At 46.0% G+C, this 20,451-nt stretch overlaps 1 protein-coding gene across 2 annotated transcripts in view; it reads left to right on the forward strand.

Moving 5' to 3' along the window:
• SPIDR (scaffolding protein involved in DNA repair) overlaps positions 1-20,451 on the forward strand; it is a 284,467-nt gene that overhangs the window by 243,889 nt on the left and 20,127 nt on the right. For both annotated transcript variants that reach the window (XM_018058527.1, XM_018058528.1), the window contains one exon: positions 19,499-19,583. In XM_018058527.1, coding sequence (XP_017914016.1) covers positions 19,499-19,583 — 85 coding nt within the window. The remainder of the gene's footprint in view (positions 1-19,498; positions 19,584-20,451) is intronic.

Below are 20,451 nucleotides of genomic sequence, written 5' to 3' on the forward strand. Positions count from 1 at the left end.
CCAGATATTTGGAAAGCCCAACTGGGCTGCATGAACCTTGTCCTTACAAAGTTGAACCTCATTTAGCCCTTGGTTTCAGAATCACAACCATCTGGAAAGACCGTGTATAGTTGTGGTAAGTGAGGTGTTGCCCCAACATTAGCCTGGTGGCAGTAACTCCACTGGCCCCATGTAGACCTCCCAGAGGTGCACTCAGCACAGTTTCCCCCGTCACCACCACACGCCAGGTACAGGGGGCTCCGCGACACATGCATCTCAGTGGAGCCCCTCCAGCTGGCAGATCTCGAGTGTTGCAGGCCAAGGGGCTGCTCCTGGGGACACACTCCCTGCTGGTGAAGGCAGGACTCACCTCCAGGGCCATGCTTCTGGGAACTGACAGAGCCTGGGGCCCAGGGGCTCTGGCTCCATAAAGCACCTGCTCTTTACCATGAAGCCACAGAACTGTCTGTGTACCTGACATTTAATCGGGTTCTTGTGAGTTGTACTGGAGGTATACTGCTGTCTACAACGTTGCCATAGGACATATTTTTTCTGTAGGAAATGCACTGAGTAGTCTAAATAATTTGTTTACAGACAAACTTTTGGAATCTACTCCATTTTTAAGTTGAACTAAAATTTGACTAAATGTCTTTTAGTTGCTAACTCATGTCCTACTCTTTGTCACCCCATGGACTATAGCCCCGCAGGCTCCTCTGTCCATGGGATTTTCCAGGCAAGAATAATGGTGTGGGTTGCCATTGAAATAGTTGATACTTCTTTTTAGGTTGGAATTTATTTATTTATCTTATGTATTTCACTTTACTTTGACATGTAACCATCCAAATAGATTGTCTTTTTGTTCTTTTGGAAGCTATATTTCTTCAAAACAAATTATTTAATAGTTTTGGAATGCTGAATGTTATAATTGCCTATTAGTGACATCACCCACTGTCAGTCATCCATCCATGGCCCAGTAAACAAAAACTGCCTCTTTTTTCCCCCAAATTATTGTGTTTCATAGCAACTCATAAACCTTAACAAAATATATTTCTCATAAACCTTGACAAAATAGACTTACTTCCCAGAATTCAAGCTAAAATGATTACTTATAATTATATAACTCCAATATCTAATATAGAAGGCTACTTCTTTGCCAGTTGGAAGGTAGTTTTATGTCTGGGCTAAGTCATGGAGTCTTTTAAATTTTAGCTCCTGGGTTTCTTCTGGTCCACCGTCAATAGTGGCAGCTTTGGGTGGACTGATGGCCTTGGGGCTGGGCCCCTGTTCCGGAGACCCCACCCTGTTCACCTGCCCCCCTTGGAATGGTTGAACAAAAACAGCTGTCTTTTGTGTTTCTCTGACACATTTATTTTTGGTGTTTTGTATCTGTGCTGACCAGTTAAAGTGAGAAGAGTCAGGAAAATAGCCTGGATATAATGGAAAAGACCATTTCAAATAGCACTGCTAAGCCCACCCCTGCTCTGCTCTCTTCCTCCCCAGGACTCCGGCTGTTTGTCCAGGGACAGGCGTGTCCCCTGACCTTTGTTCTCCCAGGTGGCCTCTGCAACGGTTTAGAGGTCAGATAGGCTGAAAACTCACTTTTCTTTGGTGTCATAATTCTGGGTATGAGCTTTTATCTTTTTCTTGCTGATTAGTATGTGATCTTATTTTTATGTGATATAGCAATACTGAGGGAAAATAGAACTTTTCTGAAATATATTAACCCTAGAAGTATAGAAAACACAGTAGCAACATTTTTGCAGGGGAGGGGAACCTCTTTCTATTCAAAATCCTGCTAGTACTTATGTCCCAACTTGTTAAAACCAAAGCTACTGACCCTCTAAAGTGCAGTATTAGTTCATAAGGTACTACTTTGTTTAGATTTTTTCCAGTGGCACTTTGAGAGTAATGTACTGAAGACTATTGAAGACTGTTGTTAAGTCAGCCCTCACTTCCCTGGTGGCTCAGGGGTTAAAGCGTCTGCCTGTGACGAGGGAGACCTGGGTTGGATGCCTGGGTCGGGAAGATCCCCTGGAAAAGGAAATGGCAACCCACTCCAGTATTCTTGCCTGGAGAATCCCGTGGACGGAGGAGCCTGGAGGGCTACAGTCCACAGGGTCGCAACGAGTCGGACACGACTGAGCGACTTCACTTTCACTGTATGCAGACGAGTCTGCCTGAGTGCTGACCATGATGAAGCAGCAACTTCCACGGTCTTTGACCTTGAATTGTCCCCCTTTGAACTGAAGACTAGACCTGCCCAAGGACTGGGGCGGTTGTTGCTTTAAGTGATGAGGTCTTAAATGTCTGATCTCAGAAGATTTCCTGAAAGCAGTGAGTGAAAAGAATGTTGAGACATCTTGATTTTGCAAATAGAAATTTTCTCCTCAAATTGGTAAGATGTTATCTGTGAAGATGTAAAAGTAGGGTTAAGAGAAAGTATAATTCATTTATTCTTTAAATATTTGTGCCTGTTTGTGCTATGCATCTGGTTAGTTACTGCTCTGCTAGATTTGGGGGATTTATCCTAAACCAGAAAGTACTGAAATAAAAAGTCAGTCAGATGAAACCTCAAATCCTGTTAACTAGGAATTCTGCAGTGACCCAGGAAAAATTAGGGCCCCTAGGAATTTTTGAGAGAAGAAACGAAGAGGTAACAAAATTGAAAATGGAGTAGAGTTGATTCTGCTCTTGTATTTTTAATATATTTGAAAGAGAGGGAGAGACTGGGGCAGGGGTGCAGACCTGGGAATCTCTGCAGCCACTGAGGGCAGAAGGAGGGACCTGGCACCGTGGATTTGTAACTTCCGGTAGCTCCGGGCTGGGAGTCGGGAAATTCTCCAAGGAGCCAAGACTGATGCCAGGAGTGTAGATTAGCCCTTTCCTGCCCGAGCTCACAGACCAGCAGGAGAGCCAGGAGGAGGTCCTGAAACACACCCACCAGTGAGTGCCAGACACAGCAGCCATTTTGTAGGGCTCAGAGGGCAGGTTCAGATTTGGGGACCCTGGAGAGAACCGCAGGAGTCTGGGGCTGAGGACTCAGGGGAGGGCAGGAGGACACACCCCCCTGGTCAAGACATCCACTCCCCCGCCTGGGGCAGAGACTGGTAAGCTTTGAGGATAGTGTGAGGGGTTGGGCATGCTGCTGCTGCTGCTGCTGCTGCTGCTGCTAAGTCACTTCAGTCGTGTGCGACTCTGTGTGACCCCATAGATGGCAGCCCACCAGGCTCCCCCATCCCTGGGATTCTCCAGGCAAGAACACTAGAGTGGGTTGCCATTTCCTTCTCCAGTGCATGAAAGTGAAAAGTGAGAGTGAAGTCGCTCAGCCGTGTCTGAGCGGGGTGTATTTCAGAGAATGGTCCAATTAATAGTTGGTGTTTACATGCCAGCTTTTGTTTTAAAGGTAACAGATTAAGTACCAATAGTCTTCAACTTTGAAACCAAGTTTAGTTAGCTTGCTCACAAACTAACCCATGGCCAGGAGGTCAGAAGCCCCCATTCCACCCCCAGCCCTCAGCACTTCCTGTCCAGAGCAGTCACCCTTTGTCCCAGGTACCAGTCCCTCCTGCCTCATATCCGGCTCGCTGAGGCCCTCTGCCTCCTGCAGCAGCTCCCTTGGCCCAGCGCTCAGGGCTGTGTGGGTTTCTCCTGACCTGCGTCCCACCATAGGGGTGTGTTCTGATGTAAATTTGAGTGACATCTTAGTGATACTATGCAATTATCAACACCTGTCTGAGGAGCCCTGGAATGGCTCCCCTAGCTGGCCTGTGCCAGGTACAGGCTGCCCAGCCCAGAGTCCCAGTGGCTTACTGACATACAGACTGGTTCTCAACCCAGTCACTCCCCTCTGCATGGTGTAGACCATTGTGGCTTAGCATACCTCGTGGCCAGTGTCCACGCTGGCCTCCCCATCGCCAGGCTCTGTGAGTGCAGGCTCTGTTTCTCACTCACCATTGTACTTCCTGTACACGGTTCAGTTCCTGGCACCTGAGAGGCTCATAATAAGCGTTTGTGGACTGGACATTAGTTGTTTGCTTGGATTCATCTTAGATTTTCCTCAACAAGATTTGAACTTGTGCTTTCTTAGCAATAATCACTGGTGCACAGTTTTAGAGGGAAGAGTGGAGACTAAGTTGTCCAAAGACCAAGTGCAGATGGGAAACACATCCTCTGTGTACCCTGGGCTGGGACCCTGGGTCCTCCCCACTGTGTCCAGGGGCATGCGCTTGAGAGTGTTGGGAAAGCATTTTGTCAGGGATGGGATCCCAGCTTATGGAGGAGGACCTGGAACAGGTGAGGGTGACTAGCCCAGGTCAGGCTCTGCTGTGACTCTGGGCCCTGGGGCATCAGTTTCCTGGAGGCCCTTGTATGACCGGGTGCATGGAGGGGCAGCACAGAAAGCTTTTAGGAACTGTCCACACAAGTGGACGGGGCTTGGGGGCCGTTGTTGAGGCATCATCTCAGATGCTGTTTCAGCAGAAAGCGTGTCTGGTAAGTGCTCTCCTGGGAACAGAAGCCTCAATGACTTCCTCCTTTGATTCCCCTCTTCAAATGGCTGCCTCTTAAACAGACACACTTCCCTTGGGGTTTGCACATTGCTGTGGTTGGAATCCTCTTTCAAGAGACATACTCAAGAAATCTTTCATCATTTTGAAAAATTGTTCCTGGTAGGTTCACCACCCAGTTAATGGCAGGAGAATAAAGTGTCATTGAAAGAGAATGTACTAAATCCTAAAACCAAGGATGCTCAAAAAACTGGCCAAAAGAGACGAAGGACTGACCCATGTAGAACACTTTGGGTGTTCTCTCTTCACTCACAATGCTGAGTAAAGAGAGTCCATGCAGAAGGCTGCATGCACGCTGTGGGGTCCCACTTACATGAAACAGAGGAAACCCATGGCGACAGAGTGCAGGTTGGTGCTCGCCAGGCGGGAGGAGAGCAGGGGGTGACTGCTGGTAGGCACCGCGTCTTCCTGGGACAATGACAGTATTCCAGGACTGGATGACGTTGTGAATGTGCTCACTGCCAGTGAACTATGCTGTGTGACTTGGTTAATCCTGCATCATGTGAATTTCACCTCATTCTTTTAAAGGGACATAAATGAATTCATTGCCCAAAAAGTACACTGTGTTATGAAAACAGCTACAAATGTGTCATAAGTCCAGTTGGAGAAGAATAGTTTCTAAATGGAATGTCTAGGCATAATTTCACATCACTCAAAAAGACCCAATTAGGGAGTTAGGGGCTCAGGAGGAAATGTCGAGTATTGAACTTGAACCGTAAAGATTATTTCTGGGAAACTAGGACAGATTTATTTAGTAAACTGGGCACTTCTAAATCACTCATTACCTTTATCATTCAATGAACAACCCTTAAGAAGAGAAAACTCTTGTATATCTCTCTGTGTAACCAGTGATGGAGACATTGACAAAGGGGAAAACTGGCAGATTACAGAAAGGCTCATACACCCACCAGGTTGATCGCAGGAAGAGGAGGAGAGAGAACCACAAACCACCTGAAAGAGGCGTTTGAACTGTGTAGGCCAAGCATTAACCACTGTCAGGATCACTGCCCTAGTAGTGCTTCAAAAAGCCATCCAATAAAAAGAAATTCACCCTGTCTGTCGGCAGTTAGATACAGAAGTTCTGCCCCGAGGGCCCTCTGCATGTCTGTCCCTGTCAGTGGTTGATGAACACGGCGGCTGAGTGTGGATGCAGGGCTGAAGTCAGTCCAGTCGGCAGGAAGCGGACCTGCCAGCGGGGCTGCACTGACAGTCCAAGGAGGTTTTTGCTGGAGCGGGTGGGGCTTTACCCAGAGGCTTTCAGGGTGTGGCTGGTGAGGTTCATCCAGTTCATGGCAGACACCCATGGGAGGGCATGTCCCCACCCATAAGTTCATTCCTCTTATCTCTTGACCAAAAATAGACTGTCTTGCTGGAGCCAAGTGTTACTTATCCTCATGTCCTCTGTAGCAGTTAATAGAGGGTGCAGTGAAAACCTAACTAAAATGATGAGGTCTGAACCACAGCAGACTGTCACAGTAGTTCTTGGCCATTTGAAAACATAAAGGAATTGTTAGTAGCAATCTCAGAAGTGGCTCAGACACCTCCCCCACCTTGCTCCACCCTCTTCCCCCCAATGACTTGAGGGACACAGTCAAACCCAGTTCACTGGGGTGATTTTGGCAGTGTCGGCCTGACTGATGCAAGGGGCTTGCTTAGCAAAATCAAAGCTTCAGGAGCGACACTGGTCTGAGTAGAGGCAGTGGAGGGGAGAACAGGGCTCCGCACCACTGTCTGTGAGTCTCATCTCAGGCGTCGGTCAGTGCGCTGGGGGCTGACCCCTCAGGCATCAGGCAGGAGAGGTAGCACTTGCCTTCCCAGGTGGTTGTGATTTCGTGAGTTCACACACAGAAGTGGTTCTGCACACCTGAAAACACCATAGTAGTGGTTCTGCCCTTGCTCCTCCTCCTTTTTTCTCTTTTCCAATTAACTAAAAAGTAGAGCTCTGGTCAGCATTAATCTGACTCTTTTCTTGTTTTTACAAACAAAATGGGAAGAGTACGATGAGTAACTTAGAAGAATGATAACTAGAGGTTGAAAGTATTTTGGGTTTTTTTTTCCAGGATAGACTAGAAGTCAAGTTGGCCTTGTTAATTATAACAGGGGGCAAGAAAGGGTAATGAAGCCAGTGGAGTTAAAAGTACAGAGAGATTTTAGCTAAAACAGGCATCCAAGAGACCAGTCAGGAAGATCAGCTGATACAGGAACATAAAAACATCTGCTGCCTAACTCTGGGTAGTAATTTATCCAGTGAATTTACCTGGAGCACAGTAAGTCTAGAATTCAGCCAGTGGACGGGATTTTTTTGCTTTTTCATTCATTCCTTCTCCTACGAATCTCAGTACTCCCCTTCTCCCCACACTTATCTCACAAAAATCATAATGCTCTACCTGTAGGGGACCAGCAGTTTTAAAGCTTTCAAACTTTAAAAAAATAGAAGTCCAAACAGCAAGCTCTGTGTTAATAACAAATCTGCATAGAGCTCTTCTGTTTAGAACTGGGAGGTGGTGGGTTGGGCCACCATGGCCCCCACCCAGCTCCTGGGGCTGCATGATTGGGAAGTGATCACTGAGGACTGGCTTTTGTTCTGGACATTTCACATATCAACATGGTTCTTTCATGAGACTTCCCTGGTGGTCCAGTGGCTAAGACTCCTAAGGCAAGGGGCCTTAGATTCCATCTCTGGTCAGGGAACTAGATCCTGCATGCTGCAGCTAAGATTTGGCACAGCCAAATAAATAAAACTAAATATTAAAAAAAATATATATATGGTTCTTTCTCTTCCTCTCTCAGCATAATAACCTGTGGCAGCAGGCCTTATCGTGGGGCACTGGGCCATGTAATTCAGAAGCTTGGTGGGATGTTCCTTGTTCATCTCAAATATGAAACACAAATGCTTGATTTTGCTTTTATTAAGTGCCTTCTCAAATTTGGAGAATCTTACATATTATAATTTTAGGTAGAACCCCCTTAAATCTTTTTGTTTGCAGTAAAATGCCTGTCTGTTCATATAGGACGTGGAAGTGGGAAGAGAAGTGTCATCGTCACCGTGGTCCTTCTTTCTTTCCCTTCAACTCTCCAGCCCGCTGGCAAATTAGGTCATGTTACTGTGTTTTTAAGTAAAGACCCGGAAGCTCCTGAGACTAAGTAATAACTTGGCTACAGGTCAGGGGTGGGCCTGGAGCCTGGTCCTCCAGAGGCCAGTGCCTGCATCTCTGGTGCTCCGGCCTACATGTAGTTACTTCCAGTTCCAGGGGAATTCACTTCTGTTAAATTTCTCATTTGCTTTATAGTTGTAATCCCTGGCCCTCAGATCAGAAGTCTGACCATTTCTTGTCAGGAGTGATGTAAATTTAGATTCTTGGTGTTTTCCATTGTTTTTGTTAAACAGCAGCGGTGAGCCATCTCTGCTGGAATTATCTTGAATGACAGGAGGAACATCAGATATATACTAAATAATTGCACTGAATGCCTCAGGTTTAGTTCAACATTTTTTTTTTTCCTGTTTAGGCACTTACTAATGAAAATATGACTTTTAAGAACTGGACATTTTCATTACTATTTTTCATTATAGTATAGTCATTTTCATTACTATTCTTTTTAAACCAAAGACTTTGCTCATCTGCCTGGAATCACTGACAGTGGAGAGAGTGGTCCCAACGGTGCCCTGGGGCTGGACCACATGTTGGAAAAGCGTCAGACCAGGCCTCTCAGGATTATCTGTGGGAGATCATGGTACAGCTGCTGCTGTCACTGGTTGTTAATACATCGAGAAAAGGAAATTTAAACATCTCCTTTCCACTGGGCATTTACTCCACATCTTTCTCCACGAATACAAAGTTGTCTATAAACAAAGAAGAATGGTTGCTTTTCTCTTTGTTGTTTCCAACGGTGTCCTTTCCAGTTTCTGCCACCACTAGTAACGGACACGTGTGTGTGCCCTGTGTCTCCTTTACTGATCTTTTCACTTAGCCTTGTTTATGGGGAAATGTGACAGACATGAGAGCCGTTCCTGAGTGCAGAGCAGAGTGAACAACTGTCGGGCTACCCAGGATGCCACCACCAAATTCAAAGAACAAAACATGCTGGGCGTCCAGGCACCACCCCATGCCCCAAGATCTCTGCAGCCCTGATTTCCTCTGCTGTCTTCTTTGCAGTTTTACCATTTTATGTTTGTCCTCAGAGCCCAGTCACTTGGCAGAGGGTTGTGCTGATTTGTTGCTTGTTCCCACGTAGACCATCCCCACAGGAGAGCAGAGGGTCTTCCGAGGAGTCTGTGCAGGGCAGCTACGTGGTATGTGAATTCGTGGTGATGGAGTAGATTGTGAAGAGGCTAGCTTGTTTCAAATATGAGAGCGCACTGGTAATGTTAGTGTATGTATCTATCAGAAAACCTGGGCTGACAGTTTTTGTGTGGAATATGAGTGTTCCTGCCTCCACACTGGTAAGTAGGTCATGTGACGCTGTTGAAGTGATAAAGACCTCCTGGGCCATGAGACCAGCCCGAGAACTGTCTGCAGTTCTGGACAGCAGCAGCTTGCAGCAAGAATTCCTTACTTCCCTCGCTGAGTGTGTGTGTGTGTGTGGCAGTTCCTGCCCAGGTAGAACAGAAATGCACAAAGTGTTATACAAACTTGGGCTCAGTTCAGTTCCGTTCATTTGCTCAGTCGTGTCCAACTCTTTGTAATCCCATGGATTGCAGCACACCAGGCTTCCCTGCCCATCACCAGCTCCTGGAGCTTACTCAAATTCATGTCCATCGAGTCGGTGATGCCTCCAACCATTTCATCCTCTGTCATCCACTTCTCCTCCTGCCTGCAGTTTTTCCCAGCATCAGGGTCTTTTCCAATGAGTCAGTTCTTCACATCAGGTGGCCAAAGTATTGGAGTTTCAGCTTCAGCATCAATCCTTCCAATGAATATTCAGGACTGATTTCCTTTAGGATAGACTAGTTTGGTCTCCTTGCAGTTCAAGGGACTCTCAAGAGTCTTCTCCAACACCACAGTTCAAAGTATCAATTCTTCGGTCTTCAGTTTTCTTTATAGTCCAACTCCCATACCCATACATGACCACTGGAAAAACCAGAGCTTTGACTATACAGACCTTTGTTGGCAAAGTAATGTCTTTGCTTTTTAATATGATGTCTGCTACTGCTGCTGCTAAGTCGCTTCAGTCGTGTCCGACTCTGTGCGACCCCATAGACGGCAGCCCACCAGGCTCCCCCATCTCTGGGATTCTCCAGGCAAGAATACTGGAGTGGGTTGCCATTTCGTTCTCCAGTGCATGGAAATGAAAAGTGAAAGGGAAGTCGCTCAGTCGTGTCCAACTCTTCGAGACCCCATGGGCTAGCAGCCTACCAGGCTCCTCTGTCCATGGGATTTTCCAGGCAAGAGTACTGGAGTGGGTTGCCTTTGCCTTCTCTGAATATGCTGTCTAGGTTGGTCATAACTTTCCTTCCAAGGAGCAAGCGTCTTTTAATTTCATGGCTGCAGTCACCATCTGCATCTGATTTTGGAGCCCAAAAAGATGAAGTCTCTCACTGTTTCCCCATTTATTTGCCATGAAGAAATGGGACCAGATGCCATGATCTTAGTTTTCTGAATGTTGAGTTTTAAGGCAACTTTTTCACTCTCCTCTTTCACTTTCAAGAGGCTCTTTAGTTCTTCTTCGCTTTCTGCCATAAGGGTGGTATAATCTGCATATCTGAGGTTACTGATACTTCTCCCAGCAATCTTGATTCCAGCTTGTGCTTCATTCAGCCCAGCATTTCTCATGATGTACTCTGTGTATAAGTTAAGTAAGTAGGGTGACAATGTACAGCCTTGACGTACTCCTTTTCCAATGTGGAACCAGTCTGTTGTTTCATGTCCTGTTGTGACTGTTATTTTTTGACCCGCATAGAGATTTCTCAGGAGGCAAGTTAGGTGGTCTGGTATTCCCATCTCTTTCAGAATTTTCTACAGTTTGTTGTGATCCACATAGTCAAAGGCTTTGGTATAGTCAATAAAGCAGAAATAAATGTTTTTCTGGAACTCTCTTGCTATTTTGATGATCCAGTGGATGTTGGCAATTTGATCTCTGGTTCCTCTGCCTTTTCTAAATCCAGTTTGAACATCTGGAGGTTCACGTACTGTTGAAGCCTGACTTGGAGAATTTTGAGTATTACTTTGATAGCATGTGAGATGAGTGCAATTGTTCAGTACTTTGAACGTTCTTTGGCATTGCCTTTCTTTGGGATTGGAATGAAAACCGACCTTTTCCAGTCCTGTGGCCACTGCTGAGTTTTCCTAATTTGCTGGCATATTGACTGCAGCATTTTCACAGGCTTTCTTATCTCACCTTGCTGTTCTCTGGAACTCTGCATTCAAATGGGTATATCTTTCCTTTTCTCCTTTGCCTTTCACTTCTCTTCTTTGGTCAGCTATTTTTAAGGTCTCCTCAGACAACTATTTTGCCTTTTTGCATTTCTTTTTGTTGGGGATGGTTTTGATCACTGCCTCCTATACAGTGTCACAAACATGCATCCATAGTTCTTCAGGAACTCAGTCTATCAGATCTAATCCCTTGAATCTATTTGTCTCTTCCACCGTGTAATCGTAAGGGATTTGATTTAGGTCATACCTGAATGGTGTAGTGGTTTTCCCTACTTTCTTCAATTTAAGTCTGAATTTGGCAATAAGGGAGTTCATGATCTGAGCCACAGTCAGCTCCTGGTCTTCTTTTTGCTGACTGTCTAGAGCTTCTCCGTCTTTGGCTGCAAAGAATATAATCAATCTGATTTCGGTATTGACCATCTGTGATGTCCATGTGTAGAGTCTTCTCTTGTGTTGTTGGAAGAGGGTGTTTGCTATGACCAGTGCATTCTCTTGGCAAAACTCTTTTAGCCTTTGCCCTGCTACATTTTGTACTCCAAGGTGAAATTTGCCTGTTACGCCAGATATCTCTTGACTTCCTACTTTGGCATTCCAGTCCCCTATAATGAAAAGGACGTCGTTTTGAGGTGTTAGTTCTAGAAGGTCTTGTAGGTCTTTATAGAACCGTTCAACTTGAGCTTCTTCAGCATTACTGGTCAGGGCATAGACTTGGATTATGCTGATATTGAATGGTTTGCCTTGGAGACGAACAGAGATCATTCTGTCATTTTTGAGACTACATCCAAGTATTGCATTTTGGACTCTTTTGTTTACTATGATGGCTACTCCTTTTCTTCTAAGAAATTCTTGCCCACAGTAGTAGATACAGTGGTCACCTGAGTTAAATTCACCCATTCCAGTCCATTTTAGTTTGCTGATTCCCAAAATGTCAATGTTCACTCTTGTCATCTTCTGTTTGACTACTTCCAATTTGCCTTGATTCATGGACCTAACATTCCAGGTTCTTATGCAATATTGTTCTTTATAGCATCAGACTTTACTTCAGTCACCAAAGTTGCGCTGGTTATTTATTTACCTAGTGTTTTGGCTGTTCTAGGCCTTTGTTGCTGCGTGGGGCTTTCCCTAGTTACAGCGAGCAGAGACTACTTGTCATTGCGGCGCTCAAACTTCTCATTACCGTGACTTTTCTTGTTGTAGAGTGCATGGGCGCAGTAGTTGTGCACATGGGCTTAGTTGCTCCGTGGCCTGTGGGGTCCTCCCGGCCAGGGCTGGAATCTGTGTCCCCTGCATTGCAAAGTGGATTCTTTTTTTTTTTATCAGTAATTATAGCTTTGTTTATGAAAATAAACTCATGTTTAGCATTTGTTCACCAGTTTGAATACTACAGTTCCAACTTAAAAATATGAAAGTGAGCATGTAAATTTCATTCTGTTCCCTTGTAAATGCCACCAACGTATCAATAAAGACATTTTTTAATGAATGCTTATCAACAGAGAAAATACTGAATTAATTTTGATATACCACATCGTGCAATATCATGTAGCCTTTATAAAGAATTAAAACTATAACAGATGAGTTGGAAGAGATTTAGCAAAGTGGATTCTTAACCACGGGACCACCAGGGAAGCTCTAGTTAATATTTTTATATCCTAGATCTTGAAGAAAGAATTAAGATTAGGAAGGACATTTAAAAAATATAACTAGCAGATATCTTGCAAAATGTGAGGTATTCCAAAATTATAAATTTATCTTACATGGTTATATAATAAATTTAAGTGATGGTACAAAGAAATAGTAAAAAAGGCTTAATTTCAGATGTGTATGCATTTCTTTTCTTTTTTTTTTAACATACAAAATTATACTGAGTTATGACTAACATACGATATTATATTAGTTTCAAGTGTACAACATAGTGATTTGATATTTTTATACATCATGAAATGGTCACCACTGTGTGACCGGTTACCACGGTCACCATAAATTGTTCTGTTGCCATATCTCCACCTCTGTATTGAGATCATGTCCCCTGATTCTTTCCCAGCTTCTCTGGGCTTCTTTCTCTTCCTTTCACTAGCTTCTGAGGAAACCAGCTCCTCTGTCTTACAGCTCTGCTGTCTTGTCTGGAGTGTCTGTTTGTGGCTTTGTTTAACCTTGTCAGTCTACCCTCTGAGCACTTAGTTTTTTCAGTATCTCTATCTACAATTTGAAAAATATCATCCTGAAATGCATTGAATTAACCTTGGAACATGTTTAGTAATCCCCACACCTGTCGGGTGTTTGTGGGGTGTTCCTAGTAGAGCGTGGTCTCTGAAGTCAGAGTGCCCGACTTGATGCCATCACTGTCTAATTAAGGAACAGCTGATTTCTAATACAGTTGATTTCTAATTCAGGAATCTCCCCCAAAGAGGCACATCCCGATGAGCAGCCGCTCCCTCCCCCAACCCCCACCACTGTCAGCAGGCCCTTCAGCTGTTCGTCTGCTGTCTGTCCCTGTGAGTTTGCACGTACTGAACATGTGATAGTGAGGAACCATGGATCCTGAGGGGCCGTGGATCATGAGGGGCCGTGGATAGTGAGGGGCCGTGGATCGTGAGGAACCATGGATAGTGAGGGGCCTTGGATAGTGAGGGGCCGTGGATCGTGAGGAACCATGGATAGTGAGGGGCCGTGGATCGTGAGGGATCGTGGATAGTGAGGGGCCGTGGATAGTGAGGGGCCGTGGATTGTGAGGGGCCGTGGATAGTGAGGGGCCGTGGATCATGAGAGGCCGTGGATAGTGAGGAGCCATGGATAGTTAGGGGTCATGGATTGTGAGGGGCCGTGGATAGTGACGAGCCGTGGATAGTGAGGGGCCGTGGATAGTGAGGGACAGTGGATCGTGAGGGGCCGTGGATCGTGAGGGGCCGTAGATCATGAGGAATCGTGGATAGTGAGAGGCCATGGATCGTGAGGGATCATGGATTGTGAGGGACCAGGGATAGTGAGGGGCCGTGGATAGTGAGGGGCCGTGGATCGTGAGAGGCCGTGGATAGTGAGGCGCCGTGGATCGTGAGGGGCCGTGGATACTAAGGGGCTGTGGATAGTGAGGGGCCGTGGATCATGAGAGGCCATGGATAGTGAGGAGCCATGGATAGTAAGGGGACGTGGATGCTGAGGGACCGTGGATAGTGAGGAGCCATGGATAGTGAGGGGCCGTGGATACTGAGGGACCGTGGATAGTGAGGGGCCGTGGATAGTGAGGGGCCGTGGATCATGCGGGGGCCGTGGATCGTGAGGGGCCATGGGTAGTGAGGGGCCGTGGATCGTGAGGGGCCATGGATCGTGAGGGGCCGTGGATAGTGAGGAACCGTGGATAGTGAGGAACCGTGGATAGTGAGGGGCCGTGGATAGTGAAGGGCCGTGGATACTGAGGGACCGTGGATAGTGAGGGGCCGTGGATTGTGAGGGGCCGTGGATCGTGAAGGGCCGTGGGTAGTGAGGAACCGTGGATAGTGAGGGGCCGTGGATCGTGAGGGGCCGTGGATCGTGAAGGGCCGTGGGTAGTGAGGAACCGTGGATAGTGAGGGGCCGTGGATCGTGAGGGGCCGTGGATCGTGAGGAACCGTGGATAGTGAGGGGCCGTGGATCGTGAGGGGCCGTGGATCGTGAGGGGCCGTGGGTAGTGAGGGGCCGTGGATCGTGAGGGGCCGTGGATAGTGAGGGGCCGTGGATCGTGAGGGGCCGTGGATCGTGAGGAGCCGTGGATAGTGAGGGGCCGTGGATCGTGAGGGGCCGTGGATCGTGAGGGGCCGTGGGTAGTGAGGGGCCGTGGATCGTGAGGGGCCGTGGATCGTGAGGGGCCGTGGATCGTGAGGGGCCATGGGTAGTGAGGGGCCGTGGATCGTGAGGGGCCGTGGATCGTGAGGTCCATCCATGTTGCATCATGTGTCAGTGCTTCCACCCTTTTCATGGCGGCCTGCTGCTCTGTTGCATGGATATAGCATTCAGTAGTATTTTACCACTTTTTTAACTCACCAGGATGACCAGTCCAGTTGGTAAAACCAGGGGTTTAGCTTCAGCCACACATGCACAGAATGGCAAGCGGCATGTTTGCCTTTCCTCCACAAGTTCACCTGGTTTGTAGTTTTTGTTGTCCTTGCCTGGCCTTTCTTGGAGTAGTTTCATTATGTAGTAGGGGCAGGGAGAAAGTGGAAAGCAATGAGAGAACTTGTCTACAGTTGATGTCCTCTCAGGGTTTTTTCATATCAGAGTGTTTAAAAGTGGAAGTTAAACGTTAGATTATATATTTATATTTAAGTGGAAGTTAAATGTTAGATTCTGGTAGAGTGCTTTAAAAGTACTAAACAGACTGACTAGCACAGTGAGGCAAGGCAAAGCAAAAGAATCAGAAAAGAAGAAATAAAACTGTGAAATGACATGATGGTCTATGTCAGAAATCCCAAGGAATCTGCAAAAGACAAAATGTTTTCTAAAATGAGTAAGTCAGTTTTGCAGAAGCCCAGCATACAAGATTAACATTCAAAAGTCAGTCACATTTCCAGTGAACTTCTCGAAACCAAAATTTAAAATACAATATTTTCAGTTGCTGAAAAAGGAGTATTTAGGCATAACCCTAATGAAATATGTCAGGAGTTGTATGCTGCAAACTACAAAACACTGATTAAAGGAATCAGTGGATATCTAAATAAACGCATGCCATGTTCATGGATTGGAAGACTCAACATCGTAAAGATGCTACTTCTTCCCAGAAGAGTAGATCAGCTTGACACAATGCCCATTAAAGTTCCAACAAAAAAATGTGTAGATATGTCTAGGCCTTGGAGAAGGCAGTGGCACCCCACTCCAGTACTCTTGCCTGGCAAATCCCATGGATGGAGGAGCCTGGTAGGCTGCAGTCTATGAGGTCACTAAGAGTTGGACACGACTGAGCGACTTCACTTTGACTTTTCACTTTCATGCATTGGAGAAGGAAATGGCAATCCACTCCAGTATTCTTGCTTGGAGAATCCCAGGGACGGGGGAGCCTGGTGGACTGCTGTCTCTGGGGTCGCACAGAGTCGGACACGACTGAAGCGACTTAGGAGCAGCAGCAGCAGTCTAAGCCTATTCCAGACTTTATTTGGAAATGAAGAGGAACCAGAATAGATAAAACCACTTTGAAAAGGAATAGAGTGGGAGGAATGGTACCCAATTTCAGAACTTATTAAATGGCTACAAGAAACTGCTGCATTGGTGGAGGCATGACTAGTCAGTGGAAAGAACCTAGGAAGGGCTGTGACTCCTGACCACGTGACTCCTGACCAAGCGCAAATAAAGCCATTCAGTGAAGGAAGGATGGTCTCAGCTCATTGCCCATGGATGGGCAAAAAATTAGTCTCAACCTCAATCTCATACCTCACAAAATATTTTAGGTTTAAATATAACACATAAAACTGTAAAGTTTTTAGTAGAAAACCATTGGGACCTACTAAGAAAAGAGTTCTGAGATAAACACCTAAAGTGTGATCCACGAAAGGAAAAAAATCAGTAAGTTGGACTTTATCAAAATGAAAATCTTTTGCTCTGCAAAAGATTGTGTTAAGAGAATGAAAAGATAAGCTACAGACCATGGGAAAATATTTGTAAATCTTATATCTTAGACTATATAATGAAATCTCAAGACTCAGCAGTAAACATACACACACTCAGTCCAATTAGAAAATGGGCAAAGGACATGAAGAGACATTTCCAAAGAGGACATCATGTGGCAGATAAACGCCCAGAAAGATGTTTAACATCACTGTCCTTAGGCAGAAGCACAGCATGAGTGATGTGAATATTACCACACTCCTGTCAGAACAGCTGAAATGAGAAACAGTGACAACCTTGGATGCTAGTGAGGCTGTGAAGAAACTGTCTCGTATGTTGCTGATGGGGCTGTAGGGTGGTGTGGTCCCCGGCAGGAACACAGGAACAGAGTTGGCAGTCCCTTTAAAACCTGAACATACTTACCCAAGCAGTTGCACCGCTGGGCATTTATCTGGAGAAAAGAACATTAGCATTCCCGTAAAATTCTGTGCCAAGTGTTTTTAGTAGCCCCAGACTGGAAAGAACCCCTGTGTCCCTCAGAGATGAGTGGTAAACACATCCACACCATGGACAGCGCTCAGCGGGTAAAAGCAGCAAGCTGCTGGTGCCACTGCAGCCTGGGTGGATCTTGAGGCCACTGTGCTGAGTGACGGAAGCCGAGCCGAACACACCAGGCACCACATGACTGTTTATACAGGGTTCTCTGAGGTTGTGTCAGTGCACGAGACTGTGTGAATGCTGGTTACTCCCTCACCGGGTCTCCAAGCCTCAACTGGGCTAGCACTTTGGTGCCCATCCCTCAGGGAGCTGTGTGGAAGGAAGAGGGGCAGAAGTGGGCAGACAGGCACAGCAGGCCCACCAGCCCCCAGCTTCCAGGGGGCCCCCCGCATCCAGTGGCCGCCTCTCAACCTAGCTGGCCCTGGTCAGTCACCCAGCTCTGTCTGATCACCTACACAAACAGCCGCTGCCAGGAGAAGGGGAGAGTGACTTTTCACCAGCATGTCCCCATTTACTTGCTGCTTTGTTCTTCATTTGGACCCAGAGTGTTGGTGTTGGCTGCAGACCCCGCCCTGTATGCCGCATTTCCGCTGTGATCCATGCGAGGGGCCAGAAGACAGCAGGGAAGCTTTGAGTCTTGTTCTCTGTGATGCCAAGGCCCTCATTCTCAACTCTGAGTTTAACTGCTGGATCCTAAGCACTTAAAATAGTACATGCTATTAAATGTTGAGAACAATAAGAATGTGTAATATTAATTGTTAAGGCCACAAGCTTTTAATAACGTAAACAACATTATTATCTATTAACACTGTGGAGAATTAGGGCAAAATCTAAGAAGCCTTTGAGATACATAGTTTGGTTTTTTCTTTCAACTAAAACGGCATTTTAAAAACTGGTAAAATGCACATAATGTAAAAGTTTCCATCTTAACAGTTTTTAGGTAGTAGGAAGCACATTCACAGTGCTCTGCAGCCATCATACCAGCATGTCCCAGAACCCATCACCCTTGTGAAGTGAAGCTCTGTCCCCTGAACCGGGGCTTCCCAGCCCCTGACAGCCACCCTCTACCTTCTGTCTATGAATTGGTCTGGTTGGCGATCTCATATAAACGGAATCACACACTATTTGTCTTTTTGTGTCTGACTATATTCTTTATTTTAGATAATATTGGTAATTTTTCTTGTTCTGTGAGTAACACGTGTCTGATTTTGAAAAATACAGGAAACACTTAAACCAAAAGAAGAAAATAAATGTCACCTTTAAATTCTACTCGGATAACCACTAAAAATATTTATTTTTACTCTTTCAGAGAGAGATGTTATAATTTGTTGTCTGTTTTTCACTTAGCAAGGTATCATGAATATCTTTCCATGTCCATAGTTTCTGTGTAAATGTTTCAAAAGCTGTATCATATTTCATTGTGCAGATACATCATAATTTTGTGTATCTTTTTATTGAAGTATAGTTGATTTACATGGTTTCAGATGGATAGCAAAGTGATTCAGTTATACATACATGCATATATATATATTCTTTTTCAGTTTCTTTTCCATTATCAATCATTACAATTTATTGCTTGTATTTTCGTATCGTATACAGTAGGTTCTTACTGTTTATCTGTTTTATATATAGTGCTATGTATCTGTTAATCCCAAAGCCCTAATATATCCCAGCCCCACTGCCTTTCCAGTCTGGTAACCATCAGTTTGTTGCTTACATCTGTGAGTCTGTTTCTGTTCTGTAAATACGTTCATTTGTATCATTTTCTTAAGATTCCACATATAAGTGATATCATATGATATTTGTCTTTCTGTTTCTGACTTCCTTCACTTAGTATAATTTCTGGATCCATCCACGTTGCTGCAAATGGCATTATTTCATTCTTTTTTTGTGGTTGAGTAGTATTCCATTGTCGGAGAAGGTAATGGCACCCCACTCCAGTACTCTTGCCTGGAAAATCCCATGGACGAACAAACCTGGTAGGCTGCAGTCCATGGGGTCGCAAAGAGTTAGACACGACTGAGCGACTTCAGTTTCACTTTTCACGTTTGTGCGTTGGAGAAGGCAATGGCAACCCACTCCATTGTTCTTGCCTGGAGAATCCCAGGGACAGGGGAGCCTGGTGGGCTGCCGTCTGTGGGGTCACACAGAGTCAGACACGACTGAAGCGACTCAGCAGCAGCAGCAGCAGTGTTCCATCGTGTATATGCACCACGTCTTCTGTATCCACTCCTCTGTCGGTGGACATTTAGGTTGCCTCCATGTCCTGGCTATTGTGAATAGTGCTGCTATGAGAGTTGGGGTGCATGTGTCTTTTTGAATTAGAATTTTTTCCAGACATATCAAATGCATGATAATTTAGTGAACAGTCTCTTTCCTGTGCTTACACATTCCAGGTTGCAAGGTCTGTCTGTCTGTCTGTGCACCCCTGACTTCATTGCGTATTCTGAATGTTGGCTTCTTGGTGTTCAGCCTGCATCTGAGCGGCTCACTGATCAGCATCTCTTCTTTCTTCAGGATGGCTGAGCTTTTTAGTTTGATTGACACCATGTGGCCTCCACGGGCAGCTCTGAAAGCAACAGGCCCTGGCACAACCTTCGAGGTAAGCTCGGCATTGAGGCACCACCCCACCACAACAGTGACATCCTGAGAAACCCTGTGAGGTTAGCCTGGCATTGAGGCTCCCCCCAACACACAGTGCACCTCCTGAGAAGCCTGGATCCAGTGAGTGTGAGCCAGGACAGAGTTCACACTGCTGCCTCACTTGTAGGCCAGAGCCTGGTTACCTAGTCCACCGTGTCACATGTGTGCTTCCAGAGGTTCCTTTACGGTGACCTCTCTCCGCCCCCATTATCATGGGCCACTGCACACTGAGGGTCTCAGCCTCGCACCCAACAAGAAGCAGGTGGTTTCCCTGCCTCCTTCCAGTCAGTAGTAGAACCACCACTGAGTACCAGTTAGAGCAGGGACTCAGTGCACAGAATTTGTGCACATCGGTCGAACCACTAGCTCAGCTCAGCTCGGAGTCTCCCTCTTCTTCCTCACGTCGTGTTTGGTAGCAAGTTGCCCACAGATAGCAAAATTGAGGAAGAGGATCTGTCCTTCCTGCTCTGAACCCTGTCCAGCAGGCTGGCAGCTACTGCTTCGGGCCTTGGCTCCCCAGGCTGAGAGCTGGCCCCTTGCTTGTGTGGTTCTGACTTCTAGCACAGGAGGACACAGTAGCTCTGTCAGGAGCTGGAGCAGCAGCCCAGTCGGAGATGCCATTTCTAGATGCCTCACAGGGAAGAAGTCTGTGAATGGAGTCTTCAGTGCATCTGGAGATTGAATTTCTAGAATGACGTCTTGAATTGGTGATAAATTCAGGAGCACAGAAACTCGCTGGGTCCAGAGAGAAACAAGCCCATCTGTAAAGACCCTTGCAGAGAGTCAGTCTGCATCTGTGAGCAGAGACGGCTCTGTTGAAGAGTCAA

Source organism: Capra hircus, chromosome 14 (assembly GCF_001704415.2).
Source record: "Capra hircus breed San Clemente chromosome 14, ASM170441v1, whole genome shotgun sequence".
NCBI classification, from domain to species: domain Eukaryota; kingdom Metazoa; phylum Chordata; class Mammalia; order Artiodactyla; family Bovidae; genus Capra; species Capra hircus.